This window comes from Pipra filicauda, unplaced genomic scaffold (assembly GCF_003945595.2).
Source record: "Pipra filicauda isolate LSUMZ 115617 unplaced genomic scaffold, ASM394559v2 scaffold312_size1046226_pilon, whole genome shotgun sequence".
NCBI classification, from domain to species: Eukaryota; Metazoa; Chordata; class Aves; order Passeriformes; family Pipridae; genus Pipra; species Pipra filicauda.
In genome coordinates this window covers 611055-631736 of record NW_024104435.1, presented here as the reverse complement: position 1 = coordinate 631736, position 20682 = coordinate 611055, and the positions used below count along the sequence as shown (strand labels likewise).

Sequence of the window (20682 nt, the reverse complement as noted above, 5' to 3'; positions counted from 1 at the left end):
GGTTTCTTCCCTGTTGCTTTTCATTGATGAATTTGTACTTGACTATTCCGTTGGTCATTGTATCCTGATGATGATGCATTTCTTTTTATTTTTGTGACAGACAAAAGACCTCCCAGTACAGCCTGAGAGGCCCAGTTACCCACCTCCACTCTTCCTCTCACCCTGTGTGAATTATGGGAGGTGTGGGATGGTTCTTCACTATGCAGATCCTCGAGTACAACCAGGGCCTTGCAGGGCACATGAGCAGCAGCAGCACTTGGTAAGATTCCCACTACTTCCCATGTGTCAAGGACACTGTTTTTCTCTCAGCATGATGACCACAGAGTAACTGGTGCTATCACAGTGCCCTCAACACCAGCAACTGAATTTGTGGTTTCACAGTTTGTTGTTAGTTCCAGATCAATATCAAATTTACTTTGTCAAACACTATCTATCTATAATGCCACTCAGAAGAAAAATGGGGTTGTTCTGTGGTAAGGAACATTTGTACCTTAATTAGAAAATTAAAGTTGTTGGATTGGAGTCTTGCTGATTCCTTAGGTAAATTTACAACACTCATTCAGAGCCCTTTCTAACTGTATAGCTACCCACATTCAGCATTATGGGTCTGCTCTCTGGAGCCCAGTTCTGACCCTTCAACCTACAGTAATAAAATAATACGATAATAAAAAACAAACCAGCAGAAGTGGAAGGTGTATCTGAGTGTGGCTAACACCATGGGAAATCTGCCTTTTTTCCTGGCACACGACAGGGTCCTGTCTTGCTCAGCACGAGGAAGAATAGCTTTGCACTGGAGCAGGTTGTGTGAGGGGGAGTTATCTATTTCAAGGAAAATACTGCTTCAAAGAAAGGTATTTTTGAAGTGCTCCAGATTATCTAAGTGGGCTGTGCTTGTTCCAATCTAGTGAGTATGCATTTAAACATGGTGAATGTAATTTTAAATACTCAATGCCTGTTTCTGGCTGTAAAGCTGTCACATATGGAAAGATGCTCATTATTTGGGAAGTTACAGCCTTTTGAAAAATGCATGTAAGGCTTTCAGACTGCAGAAATCCAATGGAAAGGCTGCGGTCGGACAAGTAATTTCTGTGCTTCAGGAGTGTGCTTATCTGCCTATTTATCAAAGTTGGAAGTATTGCAGAATGTTTTTCACTGCAATTTGGACACTGGCCCAGATTATTTTGGCTCTTCTCCCTGAACTTCCATCATCTGGGTTTCTAGTTCTGTGAGGGATCACCGGGTTTATGGCTCTGCCATTCCTGCCGGAGCGCCGGGGTCACTTTGCCTCGCTGCTTTGTAACTCCCCCTTTCATACTGACCCTTGTTTGAAATGCTGGGCCTGGGCCAGTGCAGCCTTGCTGCTCTGAGCTTTGGGAACCTCCCTGAGCAATTTGTTAGCAATGAAGGAAGGTGTTAGAATTTAATGAGTGTCCTGATACTTAATCCTGGGTGTTTAGTCTGTGCTTTTGCTTTTTCGGTCTTTTTATATCTTGCACTTTTTCTTTACATTGGTAGTGGAAACATTTTGTTTAGTCTTGTTTCTGAAATTCATTCAAGTTTGTGTGGTGCGAGTAGCTATGAAAGAGAAGAGTTGATCAGAGAACAGAAAATCCACCAGAAACTCAAAAAACCCAAAGCAAATAAATGTAATTTGAGCCACTGGTGGGAAAACTACCTGTGCTAAAAGCAATGCAGCCTTTCTTTGTATCAAAACCTATGTTGTTTGCCCATAAGCACGGAATTAGTTAACAATTCCTATGAATGGTACAACTGGTGTGAAAATACAACAGCTCCTTCTTTCCTGAAGGATGAGAGTGATCACTGCTCTGTAAGTGTGGATGACAGCAAAACAGAAAAGTTAAATCTGTTTTCTGTATCTACAGCTTCATCCTACCATCTTAATTTAGGCAAAACTTCTTTAGAATTCTCTGAAATTTGTTGCCTACAGATTGGAATCTGTAAGATTCCCCTTGGCATGGCTCAGGATTTTGTCAGAGTAATTTCTGCAAAACAAGAATTATTTTTCCAGTTTAGCTGATCTGAAGCAGCAATTTCCTGGAATGTGACAAGCTTGCATGTACTACTTACACCACAGACAGCCTAACCTGAAATGTCTGGTCCCAAAGTTGTTTTCTCTAGTGGTAGTTTGCAGCTCATTTACCACAGTGTGTGGTGTAAACTATAATGCACTATTTCTTTCTTGCCAGATTTTCCTGGACAAAACTGTATTTGCATGGACATAACCTTCCCAATACTTCCTCTTATAAGAAAGATGGAAATTTTTTCTACCTCACAAGATTTTCAATAAGTTATTTGATAACAGCTGGTGGCATGAGGAAAGGGAGGGGAGGAGGGAACTTCATTCCATGACTAATTCCTGTCCCACTGAAGCATGTTGCAGGTGTATTCGAACTGGAGCAGCTTCACCTGGCAGGTGTACCAGGTTTCTCTGAGATGTTTCAGTACAGAGATGCCTGCTGGTATCTTCTGCACTTCAGTCCCCAGCTCTTTTAAAATCTGATTTGGTTCTGTGAGTGTTTCTTTTGATTTGTGGGATCTAGAAAGGTTTACACCAACATTTCTGATAGGTGCAGCATCTAAACCCTATGCCATAGAAAAGGAGGCAAGCTGAGGGACTTGGATCAGTGGAAACATAAAGCTAAATATAAGATTTTTTTGGTAAACTACTTTTGTAAGACTAATGAAAAGCTTCACAGCACAATTATGTTTTTATCATGTCCCTATTCTTCTGTTTGAAGTGTCTGTGAAGGCCATATTGCAGCAATAATGTTTTATTGTTCTGTGCAGCCAGACTATCAGTGGTATGTTCCTGACCAGCTTCCGCCAGATGTGCAGCACAAGGCAGATGGTAAGACAGCAGCTGTTCAGAGCACATATTAAATGTACTTTTATTTTAAATGGAGGCCTTTGAGGGATGCAGAGCAAACTTTCCTATTTATCTATCGAGTGCTTATGTGACAGCTTTGCCTTGGAGAGGTTGGGGTAAGAACAGCACAGGCGAGGTTTCTAATGTAACACCACCTATGCTACAGCTTTCAGCTTCACTGCAATTCATAAAACGTCTCTATTACACGTTATAGGATCACACATTTGCCCCATTAAACACCTGGTAATAGTCCTAAAGAAAAGATATTCTCAGAATTCTCCTTAGAGCTTCTGTTGCTCCAGCTAAGACTGAATTTGATGATGTGCTGAACCCGGGGGCCAGCATAGGTTTAGAAGTCCTTGCTAACAAAATACAGGCTTTAGGATGTCGTTTCATCTTAAGGGCAAAATGCCCATTGCTGTTCTTGATCTGCTCTGATAGTTCAGGGTGCCAGGTCTGAAAAAAAATCCATGTAAATGAACAGAGTTAAATAGTTGCAACAGTGTCAGTACAAACTATTTTTTTTTTGGAAACCGGGAGAAGTATTTAATATTTGTATCTGGTCTTGAAACCATTCCTGGTTGTTTTGAAGTACTTGTTTCAGACCACTCAAAGGATGGATGCCAGGGAGCACAAGGAATCTCTTCTGGGTGGGAGGCTGCCGTTCCATGGTGCGAGTGGGCACCATATGGGGTGGCAGGGACTGGTGAGTCCAGAAGCTGTTTTGTAACATCCAGAGGAAGAAGATGGCTACAGAGGAACTATTCTGTTGTTTATTGTTGTCCACATTTGCCCAGAAGAGAGGGTAGGGTGGGAAGGGAGCTTGCCAAAATGGCTGATGAGCTTCCCGTAGTTACATGGCAACTGTGTGGAGGGTTCTGATGTGGTCACAGGGAAAGTAGAGCTGTGACTGCAGGAGAGAACAGGAGATTAATTTTGCTGTTCCTCCCACTTAGACTTGAAGTGATTTATTGCACCAGAGGACACAGGGAGGTTATTTGTAACAGGGAATGAAACAAGGCCACCAACTGCAGCCGTGGGCCAGGACAGTGCACTTAGGGGATCTGAGGAAAGAGAGTTCTTCTCTTATCCTGCTTGACTATGACTTGACTTTTGACTTCCCGAAAAAAAAACCTTTTAAAAATCCATGCCCTCTCTTTCTATTACTGTTCCTTGCCCAGAACATCCAAATACCTCCTTTGTCAATGGGACAGTGAGTAGGACACTTGGAGACTTTCCCTGCCCTTTTTTCTTTCAGTCCTTCATTTCTTAATGAGTCCCATCATAGCACTGGATGTCTGCTTTAACATCTTTAGGGCTCTTTTTATCTTGGCTGACAAAACAAAGATGATTTTATTAGCCATTGATCACACAGAAGTCCAGCTTCTATCAGTTAAATATATTATATGTAGGTGCATATATTATATATAGTGATCTCTATTAAATCTGCATGTAAGTATTTTGAGAAAGGTTTCAAAGATAGAAACCCCAAGAATATGTGATGACAAAGTATCCCAATGTTCCAATTTCTTTGTTCTATTTTGTGCAAGTGCTAATTACAATGGGGGGTTTAAATGAACCAGTATGTGCAGCAGCATTCCTGAATCTCATTTTCTCATCCTTCATTTTCTCATTAGATGATAAACTGACTGATAAATCTTATCTCTGCTGAGCTAGGACTTCATTATAGAAAAACAAATCAGCAGTGCAGCAACTTTTAGGCATGAAGCAGTTTCCTTTAGGAATGCTATTTCAGTAGATTGATATTTCTAAGGAAAAGCCTTAAGTTTTCCTTAACAAATTTTTCTTTGACACTGGGCATTTTTTCTTAAGTAGTAATTATAAAATACAGATCACAGGTTGTAACTTCAGAGCTGAACAGAAGTGAAATTAATTGGGAAACTCATATTTTTTTATAAGTTTGTTCTCCAGACTGCTGTTGTCCCCAGAGATGTGTTTTGGTAGTTGGCAGAGGATCACTTAAGCACTAGCCTGTGGAGCAATGTTGTGTCCAGCACTGAACTCTCAGGGTGGTGTGATGGTTTGGATCTGGCACTTTTTGATTTGAGCCCTTTCTGATTAGCTGGAAATAACTTCATCAGAATATAGGAAGGATGAGAGGAATGGGGTGAAAAAAGAAAGAAAAACTGCCCTCAAAAAACTGCTTAAAAACTCAGATAACTCACACCAGAGTTCATCTTCTCTGTGAACATAAGTATTTCTTCTCCATATCTTCCTAAACATTAAATATTCCATCTGAAAGCCGGCAGGGGAAAGATGGACAAGAACATTTTGTGTCCAGCCATGCTCTGCAGGTGGGCTGCTGTGGAGATCAGGCTGCCAGGCAAAGACCACTCGGGGAGTTCTCACAGGGCAACCACCTGCAAAGCAGGATTAGGGGAAATCATCCAAAAAACCAAAGGTGTTTCCTTGGAGGTCCAGATAAAGAGGGAAAGGCAAGTGATAGGAGACAGGAAGAGATTAAGGAAGAAGATGATGAGATATTTTCTTACTGCACTGACAATGTATTTCCAATAGAATAACTCTTCTTTCCCACCTCTGGGCTGGTCCCTCCCCAGGTACTTTGCTGTGCAGAAGCCTAGTCCTAAACTGTGCTTAAATTCTTCCAGCTTAGCCTTGTTCAACCAGCAACGCTGCCTTTGGAGGGACATGAGCTCCTGAGTCTCTCCATGCTTGCTCAGTGTTCCTGGACCTGGCTCCTGAGCTTTTTTTTTTCTTGATTGTGTGGTTCTGTTTGGGCTTTTTGAGTGATTCGAGTTTAATTTTTAAGGAGCAAGGCAGAAAGATTTCCAGCAAATGTACTTAATGTCACTTCATTTGGCAAGGAGTGTTGACTTCCTTCCTTATCCAACTGTGCAAAATTGAAAAGACAGTTGAAAAAAAAAAAGATTGATTATGGAGATTTTCCCTGAACTCAATTTTTAAATGCAAAATTCTCTGGGAAAGAGGTTTATTGCTCAGAAGCCTACTCAGAGCAAGAACCCTTTTGCATGCCACAACTGCTGGCATGTACTGCCTTTTCCTCTTTCAAAATTAATCTTACTGCATTTGTTTCCCTGGTAGAAAGATTCTCAGCACATGTATTCAAGGACCCCAGTCACCCCTTCAGAACATCAGATATAAGTAATGGATTTCTGTGACCTGAGCTGTATGTTTTATGTTGGATCCAGTCATGCCAGGCACAGGGACAAACCAAAATATAGCCCTTTGCTTAATCTTGGCATAATTTGGGAAAGCAGAAATCAACCTGCAAAGCCCTAAGGATGCCCAGATGAGCACATGAAGCAGCAGGATGTGCCCACTTACTTTCATTATAATCTCATCTCCTGTTCCCTTTCCACACTCTGCTGCTTTCCAGATTTTTGCCCTCGAGGTACCTAATTTGCTGCTAATGTTGTTATAATTACAGCTAATTGGAAGAAGAGGAGGGGTTTTTCCACTGAAAATAATGACATCTGTAGGGAAAGGGAGAAAAAAAATGAAAAAACTGAAAAATGGATTTGTGGAGGTCTTCAGTGAAAACCAGACAGGAAAAAAAAAGTCAATTAATTGACATCTTAATTTTCCTGGAAAAAAAATCACAGACCCTAAACATTTTTGGTATTAGCCAGTTCTCAGTGCATATGTTACATGAGAAATTACCAGTGCTCCCAAGTAGTTGAGACAGATTTAATTAGCAGCTTTGCCATCCCCATTGGGAATGAAAATGTGATTACTGTCAGGATTTTTACTAGTACAGCTTGATTTCTGCTACTGCAATGGAACAGAAAGGCCATTAGCACACCTGTGGTTTCTAACTGCAGAACCTGTCAAGTTGCCTGTTTTGGAAAGGCATTGCTTTTAAAAGTCAGCTTTATCTACCTTGCACAGACGTGGCCCTTTTGGACCAGGTTTTCTGTCGTGTCCATTTGGATCTCATCAGCCCTGTGGGTTTGAAGTGAGTGAGGGGGTTACTGTGTAGCAGCTACAGGGCAACTCTTCCAGGCGAATTCAAAACCCTGCTGGAAATATTTCACTCTTAATGTTTCTCATGTAAGTGAAATACTGTGTGTACTTGCATGTGTGTTACTAGAGATGTGTTACAGCATTTCCAAAATCTTTTGAAACTTCAGGAAGCTTGTGTTACATCAGCAATAGCATCTTTCCTTTCTTCAGTTTTGTTTTTTCCTACCTTGAGTGAGTTACTATCAAACAGGTTTTTGAGCCACAGACACCTGCTTAGCCATAGGTACTGCTACCTAATTGTTCCCTCTGTCATACTTACCTACTCTCCTGCGTGCCCAGGTACACCTATGAGCCCTGCTGAATGTCAGCTGAGCTTTTTAGAAGTCTACAAAGGTTTTACAGGGGGTTTTAGATCATTAGACCCTGATGTTTGCTCTCTATAAACCATCAGGACTAGATGAAAGTCGAGAGAAACTACCAGTGCACTCTGATATCTCTACCCTCTTTTGCCTCTTCACTCCTACTGCCCCTTGTAGTGAATTGATTACAGTCTTGTAGGGATGTACAGAACTGGCTTTAGGGGTGTGTCTGTGAAAGTGTTACAAAACAGAGGGAAATTAATCACAAGTGAGTTGTTTTTCTCAGTCTCAAAATAATTCCTGTGGATTTACTCATGCAGATTCATCCCCGGAGAAGGGAGCCCAGCACTGACAGCCCGAGACCTGGAGAAGTGTAAACCAGAGTCTGCAAGCAAGTCTTGCAACTTCATTATTCTGTTTTCTTCTGGGTTTTTTTTTGCCCTCAGCTCCTTATCTCTTCAGTGCATGTGATTTACGTGTGGTGAAATCCCTGCAAGGGCAATAGAAAAGCAGATCATCCAGGCTGGTGATCCTCAGGATCCAGTTAAACTCTGCTGGGAAGCGTTACTGCCCTTTGTTCTGAAGATGCTGTTTATGCTGCCTTTGAGAATCTGTTAAAGAGCCTTATGAGAAAAGATGCAGCCCTTGCTGGGGATTCAGACTGTCACATATGTTTTGAATCCGAGAGCTTATAAACTCAATAGCATTGTGATTTTTGTTGTTGTTGTTTGAGAATTATAGAGAGGGCTTACTTGATTCCAGGGAATGATTTGTTGATATATCATCTCGAATTCTGACATCTTTTTCTTGGTTGGTAAAAAGGAAATCTGCTTCACTGTTTGAACACATTTGTGTAACTGTAAACAGGGTACCAGTGATGCCAGGCTGAGTAAAAGGTGCCCCTTCCTGAGTCCAGGTCAGCTCTCATTTTGTTTTGGCTCTAGAATTATATGGAGAAAAGTAACCGCAGGTTTTTTTCTGTGTGCACTTATTCGTATCAGAAGAATTTTAGTAGAAATATTTAATGGGTTTAATTTCTCAGTGAATATGGCTTTATATTTCCCAATGATTCCTGTAATGAGTCAAGAATAAAACGTGGCTTTTTAAGTGAAATTGTATTTAGATGATTAAATTTTTTCAGAAAACTATGGCGTGTGGGTGTTCAGCAAATATTACTTCACAATCTACTTGCAAGATTGTCTTTTCCCTTCAGGCTTTTAAGAAGGCAGCTGCTGGGAGACAGGTACCTGAACCTGCTGGGACCCCACCTGAAAGAAGCATCAGATTTTTGCACCATGAAGCCACATGAGGGTCCTGCCTGCTTTCCTGATAGCTCAGGAGTAGTTAATGTGGATTGGAGTTCCCACACAAACAGCTTTTGGAGCTGTGCAAAGACAGAGTTGTCAGCTACGAGATTGCCTGCCTGTGTCATTTCTGCTTTTAGAACAGGTATTTCCATTCCCTTCCGTGTACAAAAGCCTGTGCACTGAAATAAGAACCTTACGGGGTTAAACATGTTCAGCATTTGATTTTGGGCTCAATGGGGAACAGTCCCTGGGAAAGGATTTTTCTGCTTTTACACTGTAGAGCGACCCCGACATGGATCCAAGCAATGACATTCCTAACCCACAGTACGGACTCGGGGAGAATACACGCAAAGCACTGAGCAGAGCAGACTCCGGAGGGAAATTGCCTTTCCATGAACTATAGAGTTTGACTGCAACACTGGCTACAGAATAAACTCCCGGGTCTCTGTAAGAGAGAGAGGAGTTTTTATCCGTGCATGACTTTGGAGCTGGCCTGCAGACACCACAGCAGCAGATAATTTAACCAGCAAACAATGTAACTGCGCTACTCCTGATTAGTGCTTTGGCTAATAAGGGTGAGATCATGGAAAATGCTAATGAGGTGCCTTCGGAAAATCCAATTATAATGTAACCCAATTCAATGGGAGGTCTCAGCAGGTGACCAGTGCTGTGGGCAGAGCACCCCACACTCAGAGACGCCGTGAATCCCCCGAACAGACGAGCTTCTGTGTGTGCCTGGGGGGAGGCAGCAACCTCCGGGTCCATTCAGTTCCGCTGTTTCCCCCAACTAACCAGGCAGGTTTGCTCCTGCCGTTTGTGGTGCTTAACTCATCATCTGACAGCTTGTGCAAGCATTGTCTGCCCCGAGCAGGCGATTCAACACGGGCTATTCACAGGAAGAAAATAGTTTGTTTGCAGGGCTATCTTTTGTTTTTTCTCTGCTCAGTCACAGGCTTTTAATGTTTGTCAGGCTTGGGCACAGGACTAAACTCCAACTCACACAAATCCTAACCCCTCTTAGTGTGGGGGATTCCTTTTTTTTTTATTATGCCAGATAATTTGTATATTTTAAAATGCATATAAAATGCCTGTAAGTTGCTTTTCCTCTAGGTTTTCTTGGAGTGATGTATGTTTCCCAAATGCAGGTGCTGCCCCAAAGGATACGCTTTCTGCAGTGACCCAGGCAGCTTTGAGGGGGTGAGTTATTTTAGTTAAAATCAACCATCGTGTTCTTAGCAGGCCTTTTTCCTTCCCTGAGCTTTGCCAAAAATGGATATCAACACTCCCAGTTCTTCCTTAAAAGCCTGGTGTCTTTTGGGAGGTTTTGTCCCTTTCTTTTTTTTTTTTTTCCGTGATGATGTGACACCAACATATCCATGACTTAAAGTTTTTTGTTTTGACTGACCACTGTTTTACTTCCCAGGTATTTTAAGTTCTGTACCTTGCCAAAAATTTGTTGTTTTAAAATTGTCTTTTTCTTCTGAAGGCCTGAAGGTCTACTGGTGACAGCCAAGTCAATGCTTATTCCATTCTATATTTATAGCTATTTCTTTCTACTCTTAGATAATGTGTGGCATGAAGGGAAGATTTCATTGGTGATGAGTTGCCTGTCTTTATAAATCACTAAATACCATCCCTCCTTAGTCTCAGGCTGTCATTTGTTTTAGGAAGGAACAATTGTTACTCTGACATTGCTGATAAAGTTAGGAGCTGCTTTAATGGCCTGAGAAACTCTGCTTACAAGGGGAGCTGGGTTCATGGCAATGCTGTAGGCAAAGCACGTGGGGTGCCCCAAATACCTACACTCTCCTGTGGTGGGAAGGCTGGATAACACGGCAGCAACAGGTTTCTGGGTAATTAGGATTATGAGATTCCCAAAATTTCTGGTCTTATCCCCCTCTCTCTCCTTCAGCAGTCTAGAATGAGAAAAAGTAGGTGGTGTATGGTGATACATTTTGCTCAAGCAATCTCAGCTGCTCCAGCTCTCCCTATTCTTCCCACTCCAATGAATTGGAAATGTAATGAGATGGAAAATTCTACCTTGCCCAGAGCACCCTGTGCTGAGCTGAGAGAATATTTCTAATCAGGTTGAAGTTCTCACTCTTATTTAAAAAAAAAAAAATAAAATCCTGACATTTAAAAATGGTTTCTGTATTTTAACTTTGCTGTGAGAATGACAGAAGAATTCCCCTGATCTGTGCAGATGCAAGTTTAAAGGCCTGCAAGACACCACAGGGGTGGAAAATATTTTTTTGATTAATAAAACACTTTCCCACCAAGGAGCCCGGATGCTGGTTAACGCTGTGTTTTCACTCATAGCAGCAACAGCCCCGCTTCCACCTGCCCTATAAAAGGGAAACACCCAGGTGCTTCCTGTCCAAGGGCTGCTGGTGGGAGAGCAGAAGGTCCACGCTGGCCTCCAAACATGCCATGGGCTGGAGGTGATGGGAGCAGGGCTGAGGCAAGGAGGGCAGGCAGGAATGTGATGGGGCACAGTGCCACGTGCAGTCTGGTGATCACTGGAGGAGGTCAGACCTTGCAAGACTGAGCCTGTGGATTGCAACTTTCTTGGTCTAATGGGAGACACCAGACCAAGGGGGGTCTGAGGCTCTTCCCATGGCCAAGGGAAAGGATTTGGAGAAGGGAAGTCTCGTGGAGCGACAGCAGGATGTTTGTATGGCATGACCTGCTGAAGAAAAAAGTTACAGCTTTGACCAATGGTAGAACTCCTTTGTTGCTTTTTTTGCCATCTGGTTGGTTTCTTTCGTTGAGTTATTTGCTTTAGCTGAGAGAAGAGAGGGAGATGTTTTAATTTTCTTGGAGGAAGTTTTCATTTTGTGCCTTCCTGCGTTCAGGCTTCCTGTGTCTCATCTCTTAGTTGTGTTAATCCCAAATTAGTCCATTTAAGGCAATGGCATTATCCTGTAGGGCTGGCACATGCATAGCTTCTTTGCAAGTTGTTCACAAAACCAGCCATCTGTGACTAAATATAGCAGTCACTTTTAACTTATTACTCAAGGTTAAGCACAAAGCACCAGCCAGATTATGTCCCTATGCTAAAAGTTAGGAAAAACTGCCCTTTTCTGAAGATTGAAATCAGAGGTGGTCTTTTTGTAATTCCTATTCTTTCCCCCTTTCTCTCCCCAGTGCCAAATTTGCAGCCTATCCTGTATAGTCATGACCCAGCATGGAATCTGTGGAAATAATGTCAGAAGAAACAATCCTAGTTATGCCAAATGGAAGGGGTTAGCAAGGATACCAGAAAAACACAGTCATCAGCACCAAAGAGCAGGATATTTCAAATGAAGTCCTTTCTGCATAAGTGACCTGTTCAGACACCAAAACAGCTTTGGAGGGGCAGTGAATCACCCCTTATTTCCAGGGTTCTTGTAGGAAAGAAAAGCTGTACAGGAGAAAAGCTGATTTCTTATGAACTGGGATAACAATACTCTCTTATGCTGGCAGTAGCAAGAGAGGGATTACTTTATTCCCTGTTAAAATTCTCCTGTGGTCAAGAGTTAAGTGAGTGTGGGGATGTCAAACAGGGGACTTGGAGCCTCCAGTGATGCGCTTTCTCTAGAAGGGAAGGGAACTTGCTAAAATCAGGTTTGAGGCATGAATATTGCATTAGAGTTAACTAAAAGCAGCCTCGAGTCTGGCTTAGTAACGCCAGCAAAATTGGTTGTTCACAGGGATTGCTCCTAATCCTTACTGGTGATAGTTAAAATTCAAAGTCTGTGTGTGATGTTGTCATCTCACTGCTCATGACGCCTGAAGAGACACCTGACTTCCCTGGGGATTGGGGTGTGGTGGGGTCAGAATGCTGGGGCTGCTTTTCTACCTGCCTGATAAATTAATAAGGCAGCACTTTGAAGCACAGCTAAGAAAGAGCTGCAAACCCAGAAAACCTCCCCGCCAAATCAAACCCACTGCATTTGCAGGGTGACCTCTGAGCACCACAGTTCTGCATTACCAGATACCTGTTGGGCAACTGAAACAAAAAAAAGACCCCAGAAGAAAAAAAAAAAAAGGGGCAATTAATCTGAATGTGCTGTTAATTTAATAGTATTCCCATGTGGAGTCTTAGTGCTACTATTCACGAGCTGACCATAACTTCCTACTGTTCCACAGGTGCTTGTGACAGGCTCCACTTTCCACGCTCATTCCTTTGCAGTCCTTTACTTTGGAGTCACAGCAAACCATTTACTTGTTTGGTTGTTTTGGGGTTTTTTTCGAGTCAGATGAGGTTTGCAGAAAGTAAAATTCCCATTGGAAGAGAACTTAAAAAGGTGGTGCTGTACTGCCAGGGCACCTTTTCCAAATAATTGAGTTCTTATTAATAGAAGTTTTCACTTTGATGAATGCAGACATTCAAGCTATGGCATGTTGTGTGGCTTTCTGTATCTGAAAGCACAGATAAGGGATGTGGGAAATGCAAACAAAAAAAACCTCTGAGCAGTACCAGGAAGGGGGAGGATATTAATAAGGAAGGAATATCCCTTATGAGTTTCCTGTTTGTTCTTATTCTTTCAGCCTATTCTGCCCAAATTTGTTTAGTTTCTGTATGTAAACATCACTATTGTTTATGAGCAGTATTTCATTTCGTTTTATTTGGACCAGCTTAATCATATGAAGACTGTAAGCCTTTCTTCATCTGGGAAGAAAATGATCCAGGCACTGCACCTCGATTTATGTGTGCTGGTGGGTGTAACACTGGCTCAGTGTTTCATGGCTACCAAGCAGATGCCATTCATCTCAGTTAATTGTTCTCAAAATTATTACATTTCAGTTGCAGGCATCTAAATCTCCACTAAATTCTTTAGGCTACTCTAAACTTTGACATATTAGTCCCTGAAATTCTGCAGACATTCTGCCTCTGAAGTCCCCAGAAACCCGGTGGGGCTCTGCAGAGCCCAGGCCGAGTCTGGCTTTGCTAAAATGCCCAGATTTTCCTTGCTCTATAGAAAAAACATGTGTGGAAAACTCAGGCTCTTCCAGGTGGTCTGGGACTGTATGTGCAGGTGCTCCTGCGTGTACTTGCATATTTCTGTTATAGAGAATAAGTGTTCAGCTGTGGAGGTTGGAGTGTAAGAGCTAAATACGATAAATATACATCCTCGTCCTTCTAGGAAAGAAATCTAGCAAGGTTGGTAACACTTTAAACCAAGCCCCATAACATACTGTGTCCCCAGGAAGAGCAGAGCAGTAAGAGAAAATTAAGATTTCATTTTAACCCAGAGTTCAGCCTTCACCAGGGTCTAATTTTTGAAGTCTTCCCAGGCTGAGCAGCTTTGCCCGTGTTAATGGCATGCTGCACTCCGGGCTGGCAGAGCCCACTCCCTGCCACCCTGCTTTGCTTTCTCAGTGCCAGCTTTATGTTTACACACTGCTGAGGGAGAAGTGTGTTTCCATGGGTTTTTATTTACTCTTTTATAAGAGTGCTCCAAGTTTACTAGAGGAGTTTAATTGGGCTCCAAAGCGTTCTGTCCTGCTCACAAAAGCACACTGTTGTTCTGCTGCTGTTTTTCCTGTCGTGATGAAGGCCCTCCTGAGCTAAACCACTGTCTCCTCTCTGCCCACAGGATGTGGAAAGGCCCGTGGTGCACCTCCATGAGCTGGAATGGCAATGGACAATGGACACCCTTCCTGTCCTCGGCCTCCTTCACCCCTCAGTGTGGTGTTTCAGCAGGAGGGAGAAGGTCAGTGCTCATAGCTGAGAGCAAGGCTGCATTTGCCCAAAATGACACGATTTTTGACCAGCATGAAAAACCATTCCTGGCAATTTAAACACATTTCCTTTGGAGTGACAAAGTACAGTAAAAATACCTGACTTCTCCAAAGGCTTCCTGGGCCATTCCCTCACCTCACGGGAGCTGGTTTCCGTTGCCCAAGGCACAGGCTCTTCGTTAGAGGGAGCAGGTCATTTTTCAGAGTTCCCAAACAGAGGTATGACCCAGCCTTTCCCTTGCATGGAGGGGAAGGGACCCAGGCAGAAGTGGTCCATGCTTTTTGCCTGGTTTCCTATGGAACAGTGTTCATGAAGCTGTGCTGGCTGTGCCCATGCATCTGTCTGCCAGACCTTCCTGGTGACTGTATCATCCATGAAATGTCACATTTGCCAGCTTCAGTCAATTTGGTAGAAAGCCAGCAGGTCTGAAGGGTGGGCAGGTAGAAGGTAGGGGAATCTTTTGTCTCAAGGAAATCTCAGCATGTGCTCTGGGCTTATTAGATAGCAGAGAATCCACACAGGACCTCAGCCAGGTGAGACCTGTCCCTAGGAGATCCAGCTTCAGTGACCCAGGGCCACAGTGCCTGGCTATTGGCTCTGGAGGGAATGGGTGTGTAAGCTGTAGGACATTTGTAGTGCACATCCAGGCCAATTCCAAGGAAATCTGTAATGCTGTCAATAAAGCAGGAGAAGGTTATGAATTAGTGCATGACAAATGAGGTGATGGGCTGGCAGGTGATCCAGTCAATACACTGAATGTCCTTATTGATGCCAGGCTGAAGTGCTTTGATGCTGGTCTTCCCTTGATCTGGTGACAGGATTTTTGTGGACATGGTCACTATCATCATCGTGATGGCTTCACAGAGAAACCACACTATCTTTTCTGGAAAAGTGGGATGTATTAAGGAAGCACCTGAGGAGCTGCCTTGTCTGCGTAGTGCCAGACCTTTACTGAAGCAGGATTGCCTTGCTGTGACTAAGCTGTAGCTGGTGCTAATGCCTCCTCTCTCTCTAATTCTCCATCATCCCATTTCTTGCTTAACAAGAGTAAAATATTTGAAAAGAAATGTACTGCATCTTATCCTGCTTTCAAAGATTATGATGGTGATGGGGAAAATGAGTGACTTCCAAGCTGCACGTTTCCTATTTTGCTTTTGCCTGGTTTTAAAATGCTATTTCCTTTCTCTTTCTCTTTACTAAGCCAACACTTACAAATCCTAGAAGGGAACCTTGACCCTTTGAATGACCTGTTTTCTCAGCAACATTGGGGATATTGGCATGTAGGAGATGGCCTTATTTTTTGGGGCTTGTTCTTGGGACAGTTGTTATCATCAGCTGTTGGTTGCACATGAAGGCATTGCATGACTTTGCCCTCTCTGCCTGTGTTAGTTGATCAGCACTGTGGAAACACTGTCTATATGGTGTGATGGGGCACTTCCCTCTCCCTGGGGGATACATGTTTGCCACAGGGAACTCCCTTTCCAAGTTTGGATTCTGATTATCCCCAGAAAGATTAGCAAAAGAGGAATTAAAAGAGAAGAGCTACCCATGGAACCCAGGAGAAAGCAGATTCCCGTAAGAAACTTGGGGCTTGTGAGTATTTTTGCCTGCATGTTTCTTGTATTAAGTGTGTTTTTTAAGCAGTGATCCTAGTAACATTCCTCAAAGCCTTCCAGCATAGCAGGCCAGGGTGTTCACAGACAATAAATGCCAGTTCTGTGTGGAGGAGTGGGAGAAGTAACTGGGGCTGCAAAATATTTCATCAGTTTGTATGAAAAACCTTAAAGCTGGTGCTGAGAAAAATAATTATCTTTAAGCAAACAGTTCCACTTGGAATACCCAGAAGCATTTCCAGCCACTTAGTTCAGGGGTGCTCTTTCCACGCCCTCAGATTTAGTTGATTCCCTGTGTTCCTCCAGCTGTTGTTGTAAAAAGGAGAGGAAAAATTAAGTAAATGTATCCAGTCAATTCCTCCTTGGTCCTTATAGCTTCGGTAGCAGCTTATCTACCCAGATTTCCTAATGTCTTGAGGCAAACTCTCCCGTGGACTTCCCTGAGGACCACACACAGACATTCAGCTCTCCTCTGGCATTTCCCTGTTAATTGCCCACCTTCTAACAAGCAGTCCTTGCTCTTATCAAGAGTCCCCAGTAACTCCTTTTGAATGGCTGCAAGGGGATGGTAAATAGAAGCGTCTCTGTTGTGCCTTTTGCTCCTGAGAACATGAACACAATGAAAAAACAGACAAACTTGGGGCTTGTTGGCTGCACACGCACGTCTGAGGCTGTGTGTGAGCCATCCACATATCCATATGAATCCTGCTGCCCTGCCCAATTTGGGGAGGCTCCTACCAGGACTGAAGGCGAACAAGTTACGTGCGTTCCCACATGCTGTGCTCTTGAGGCAGAGACAAACTTCTGCTCTTACATAAGATGTGGGTTTTTAAGCTTTGCATAATTGTGTTCTCTATCACTTCGATCTTGCGTGTGTTCAGATTCTGCTTTCCTGGCCAATGCAATTTATTACAGTTAACTTGTAATCTTCTGCTTTGGCCTTTATCATCTGTACACTTGAGACAGGAAGCAATTATAGATCTTTGAAATAGATGTCCTATTTAGGCACAGCAAAATGTCTTTCACAGGATCCCGTGTTTTATAAGAGAGGATTCAAAACTGTGATAACATCCTAGAGTGCAAACTTGGGAACTTTGCCGTTCTTGAGCTGTGCTGTCTCCCATGGATGAGGCTGCGTGCAGCAGTTGGAGAAGATGCTGAGGGATCGAGGCTCCTGTCACTGCTTTGCCGTGTGACCGGACTCAGTTTGCCTTAGGTGATTCTCTTCTTGAAGTAGCTTTCGTTTTCCCTGTTTTCTCGTCAGTAAAGAGCATGATACTGGTTGCACAGGGATATTGTAAGGCTTGACACCGGAAAACGCATTTAAGACTGCTGCGTTGATTGTTTCCAAAGCACGGGAATTCAGAGGTTCCCGGACACAAATGTGGCGGTGACTTCCCTCTGCAAGAGCTGACCAGCCAGGCAGGGGGAGCTTTCACTTTGTTGTCCTTTGAGCTCAGACCAAAGCAAGACCAACTCTGCGGCAAAGTGCTGGATTGCTGGTCCTGTCAGTTCTCCTTGGGGCGGTGTGTAACTCTGGCTTTGACCCTGAGGACCAAAACCAATCCCCTGAACCAAACTGTGTCTAAAATTCCCAGGCTGAGGCACCTGTATTTGGCTCCAGGACGACTGGAAGGATGCTTCGACGTTTTGGGAAAGCCCACCAGATGGAGCTCGTGCTTGAGGGATAAAGCTCCAGTGGGCTGCTGCAGAAGCTGGGAAAATAGGACATAGTCCTTGTTTCTATTGGATTGTTCCAGCAACAGGGTTGAATTGAGCAAGCCTGGCTTCCCAAGTGCTTGCTTGTAAGAGGAAATGTTCCATGCTAAAGATGCAGAAAAGGAAATGTACTTTTGCAGCTAGAAGTGCTTGAAGCTTTCATTGATGTTTCCATTTTCTTGTGGCTGTCTGACTTTGCAGAACTGTTTTAGCACTCCCTCCCTCTGTCCCTTACTATGCTTCCCATATTTAATTATAATAAATACACCCCTTAGCTATTAAATCCATATAAAATCAAAGCACTGGAAAACTTGCTTAATGGTTTAGAGGAAAAAAATACACATTTGGGGAGTGAGAAGGGAAAGTGTTCGGAGTGAGAAGGGAAAGTGTTCAATTTTAAATTTAGTTACCTAAAAGACAGCTAATAAAACTTTGGAGTGTGGCAAAGAAAGCAGAATTAAGTGTGTCTTAGTCTGCAAAGTTTTCTGAAAGACATAATCCGTGGATTCAGAGGTGCAGCTCCATGTCATTGCCACCAGGACCATGCTAGTTTTGGTGTGCACAGCACCTCTCAGATTTGCGCTTCAAAAGCCTTTAAAAACACGTTTTTAGAAACACATTTGTAATTCATGTAATCAAACTGCTGCAGTAATACATCGGAGAGCAGTGTAAACACTCTGGCTGTGAGGACATCGTGCTTATCTTCCACATGGGTGGTACGAGCACCGAGGAGATTCAGGCCCTGAGGTGGTGACACGTCATGTTCTTCATGGAAATCAAAGCAAGTGGATATCACTAATTTCACCTCCTAATGAGACAGGAAAGTCATTACAACCCACCTGTGTTCTCTGTAACGAAGCCATCCCGGTGGCACTGGGGGCGTCCTGGGGGTAACATAAAGCTGAATGTGACACACTGGCTGTCAGATTTATTTCTAAGCTGCACCAACCAACCAAAAAATGTGCTCTTAGTGAACAGCCTGTGGTTTCAGCCAACATGAAGCAGGCCAACTGCCTCATACTATGGGATTTCTGACAAAAAACAGTCAGATGATCTTTTATTCTAAATCATACGGGATGAGCTTCCCTTCAGTAATGCCTTTAGAAGAACCATTCCACAGCTCGCCATCCCACTCAGTCATTGCCTGGAGCTCTCCTCCCCTGTGTCTATGTGCATGCCAGCACACAAAACATCACTGCTAATTGCCAAGTGCTGTTGGATACACTTGGGGAAGAAAAAAGGAGCATATGTGCATTAACATAGCTGGATGTATACTTTAAGCGCTCCGTGGCAGCTAGTTGCAGTTTTGCAGCAGCCAGATGTTGCACCATGCTTAATTTAATCTCTTTTTGTATCGTTACAGCCTGTAGTGCAGACTTTGAAAATGGATAAAGTTGAAACCTGGGACTCCACAGAGGAGACACGTTCTTTTCCTCATTGCTCCCTATCAGTAATTACAGAGAATCAAATCTTAGTGCTGCTGTATTTCAGATTCTCCCAGCAATGCTGTCACTGGTCAATGACTGACAATTTTCCTCTTGCTCTTTCTTTCTTGGTGTTTTCTGTCTATTAAGAAAATGGCATGTTCTGATTTCCAAGGAGTGCTCTGGGTGTCTGCTCGTTAAATGCACTCAGTGACATGGGTCACTGCTCATCCAGGGCTGTTCTGTCCAGAGAGGGCCCACACCTACTGCACACAGCAATGTGATGTGGTACAGACGTACAAAAATGCTCAGAATTTGTGTTACACCCAGCTCGGGATCTTCTGGGAAAGCCCAAAGGGAAGAATGTTGTCATCATGGTGACTTGGGTGCTTCTGCTGAGTAGAGTTTGTAACTTTATGTTTTCTTCTTATCACTGGTTAACCAGAAGGCAAGAAGCCTCAGCCTTGGAATGAGAGCTGAGGATACCAAAGGGTGGTCTTCACCTGGAGGGAGGAAGGAGAAGTAGAAGAGGTTGATGCCATGGATTTTTCAGTGGCCTGGAAGGAACTAGAACACTACAGACTCCCCTTGTCTGTCCTGTGCAAAGGTAAATCCTTCTCAATCAGTGGCCAAAATAAACCCCAAATCTGTTTTTTAAATCTGTTGTAGTTTTCTGCCTAATAGGTCCCAGTCTTTTGTGTTTCACAGGGAGGTACTTATGGACCCCTCAAATATGCCCTAATATTTGCAATTACTACTGTTGCACTGAGGATTTATGAGGAGCAGAATGAAGCTGTATGTAGAGCTGAAATTTAGGGCACTACAAGCAAAAGCACTACATGCAAAAAGAAAAAAGAGTTAGTGCTTAGTTTCAAGTACTACTCTTGTTGGAAGGAAAGAGTTTGTCACTCCACTGTGTGTGAGCATGTAACAGTGTGGTTGAAAAATAGTGCCTTGAATCAACAGTTTGCAGTGACGTGTCTAAAGCAATTATTCTTTGAAGACAGGAATATAACAAGAACCTGGGTCTGGGCTGTGTCTGTGGGAACACCTAGTCACATAAGAATCAAAGGGTGCATGTTCTAGATCAAAGTAGCCCATACTTCCTAATATGCCTCATTATCATACCATTCATCTTTATTAAATTCACTTGTTTTAATTAAAGGAATGGATACTTTGCATCAGAGTTTAAGGGGTCTGTTGGGCACTTGAGATTAAATCAATGGTTTATTAACAATTTTATCTGGAAAGTAGATTCGATTATTTAAATTATGCAAAGTAGCATCATTTTTCTTTCTCAGTAGAATAAGGTTATGATTAGGAAATAACACTTGGAGCATGAAAGCTCTGCTTGTCATTATTTTTCACCTTCAGATCTGGGATTTTAGAGTGAAATCATTCATCTTTAATCTGGTTTTATGATATTACATCAAATTTTGCAAAATGAAACAAGTGCTGCAGTAGTGTCTAACAGCAGGTGTTTTCCAGTGGCGATGTGGGAAACGCCAGTGCTGGAGACTTGATTCAGTTGGACTATCTTTTCAATTTGTGTTGTATTTTTGTGCTGTTGGAGCAATACATCTTGTTAATCAGTTCATAAAACAGTAGGATTAAAAAGAATGCACTGGAGGTGTAAAACAGTCAACGCCAAGAGAGTTCCAAGATTAGCTTAATAAATA

General features: G+C 42.9%; 2 protein-coding genes across 2 annotated transcripts in view; both read left to right on the top strand.

Moving 5' to 3' along the window:
• TNIP3 (TNFAIP3 interacting protein 3) overlaps positions 1-8258 on the top strand; it is a 56171-nt gene extending 47913 nt beyond the window's left edge. Inside the window, exons 12-14 of the mRNA XM_039383515.1 lie at positions 101-259; positions 2809-2869; positions 7533-8258. Coding sequence (XP_039239449.1) covers positions 101-259; positions 2809-2869; positions 7533-7564 — 252 coding nt within the window. The 3' untranslated portion in view covers positions 7565-8258. The remainder of the gene's footprint in view (positions 1-100; positions 260-2808; positions 2870-7532) is intronic.
• Positions 8259-8516: 258 nt separating this feature from the next.
• The window catches only part of NDNF (neuron derived neurotrophic factor), a 36085-nt gene continuing 23919 nt past the window's right edge, over positions 8517-20682 (top strand). The window contains exons 1-4 of the mRNA XM_027741895.2: positions 8517-8661; positions 9665-9716; positions 14102-14218; positions 19449-19610. The gene's annotated coding sequence lies outside the window, so the exon portion shown is untranslated. The remainder of the gene's footprint in view (positions 8662-9664; positions 9717-14101; positions 14219-19448; positions 19611-20682) is intronic.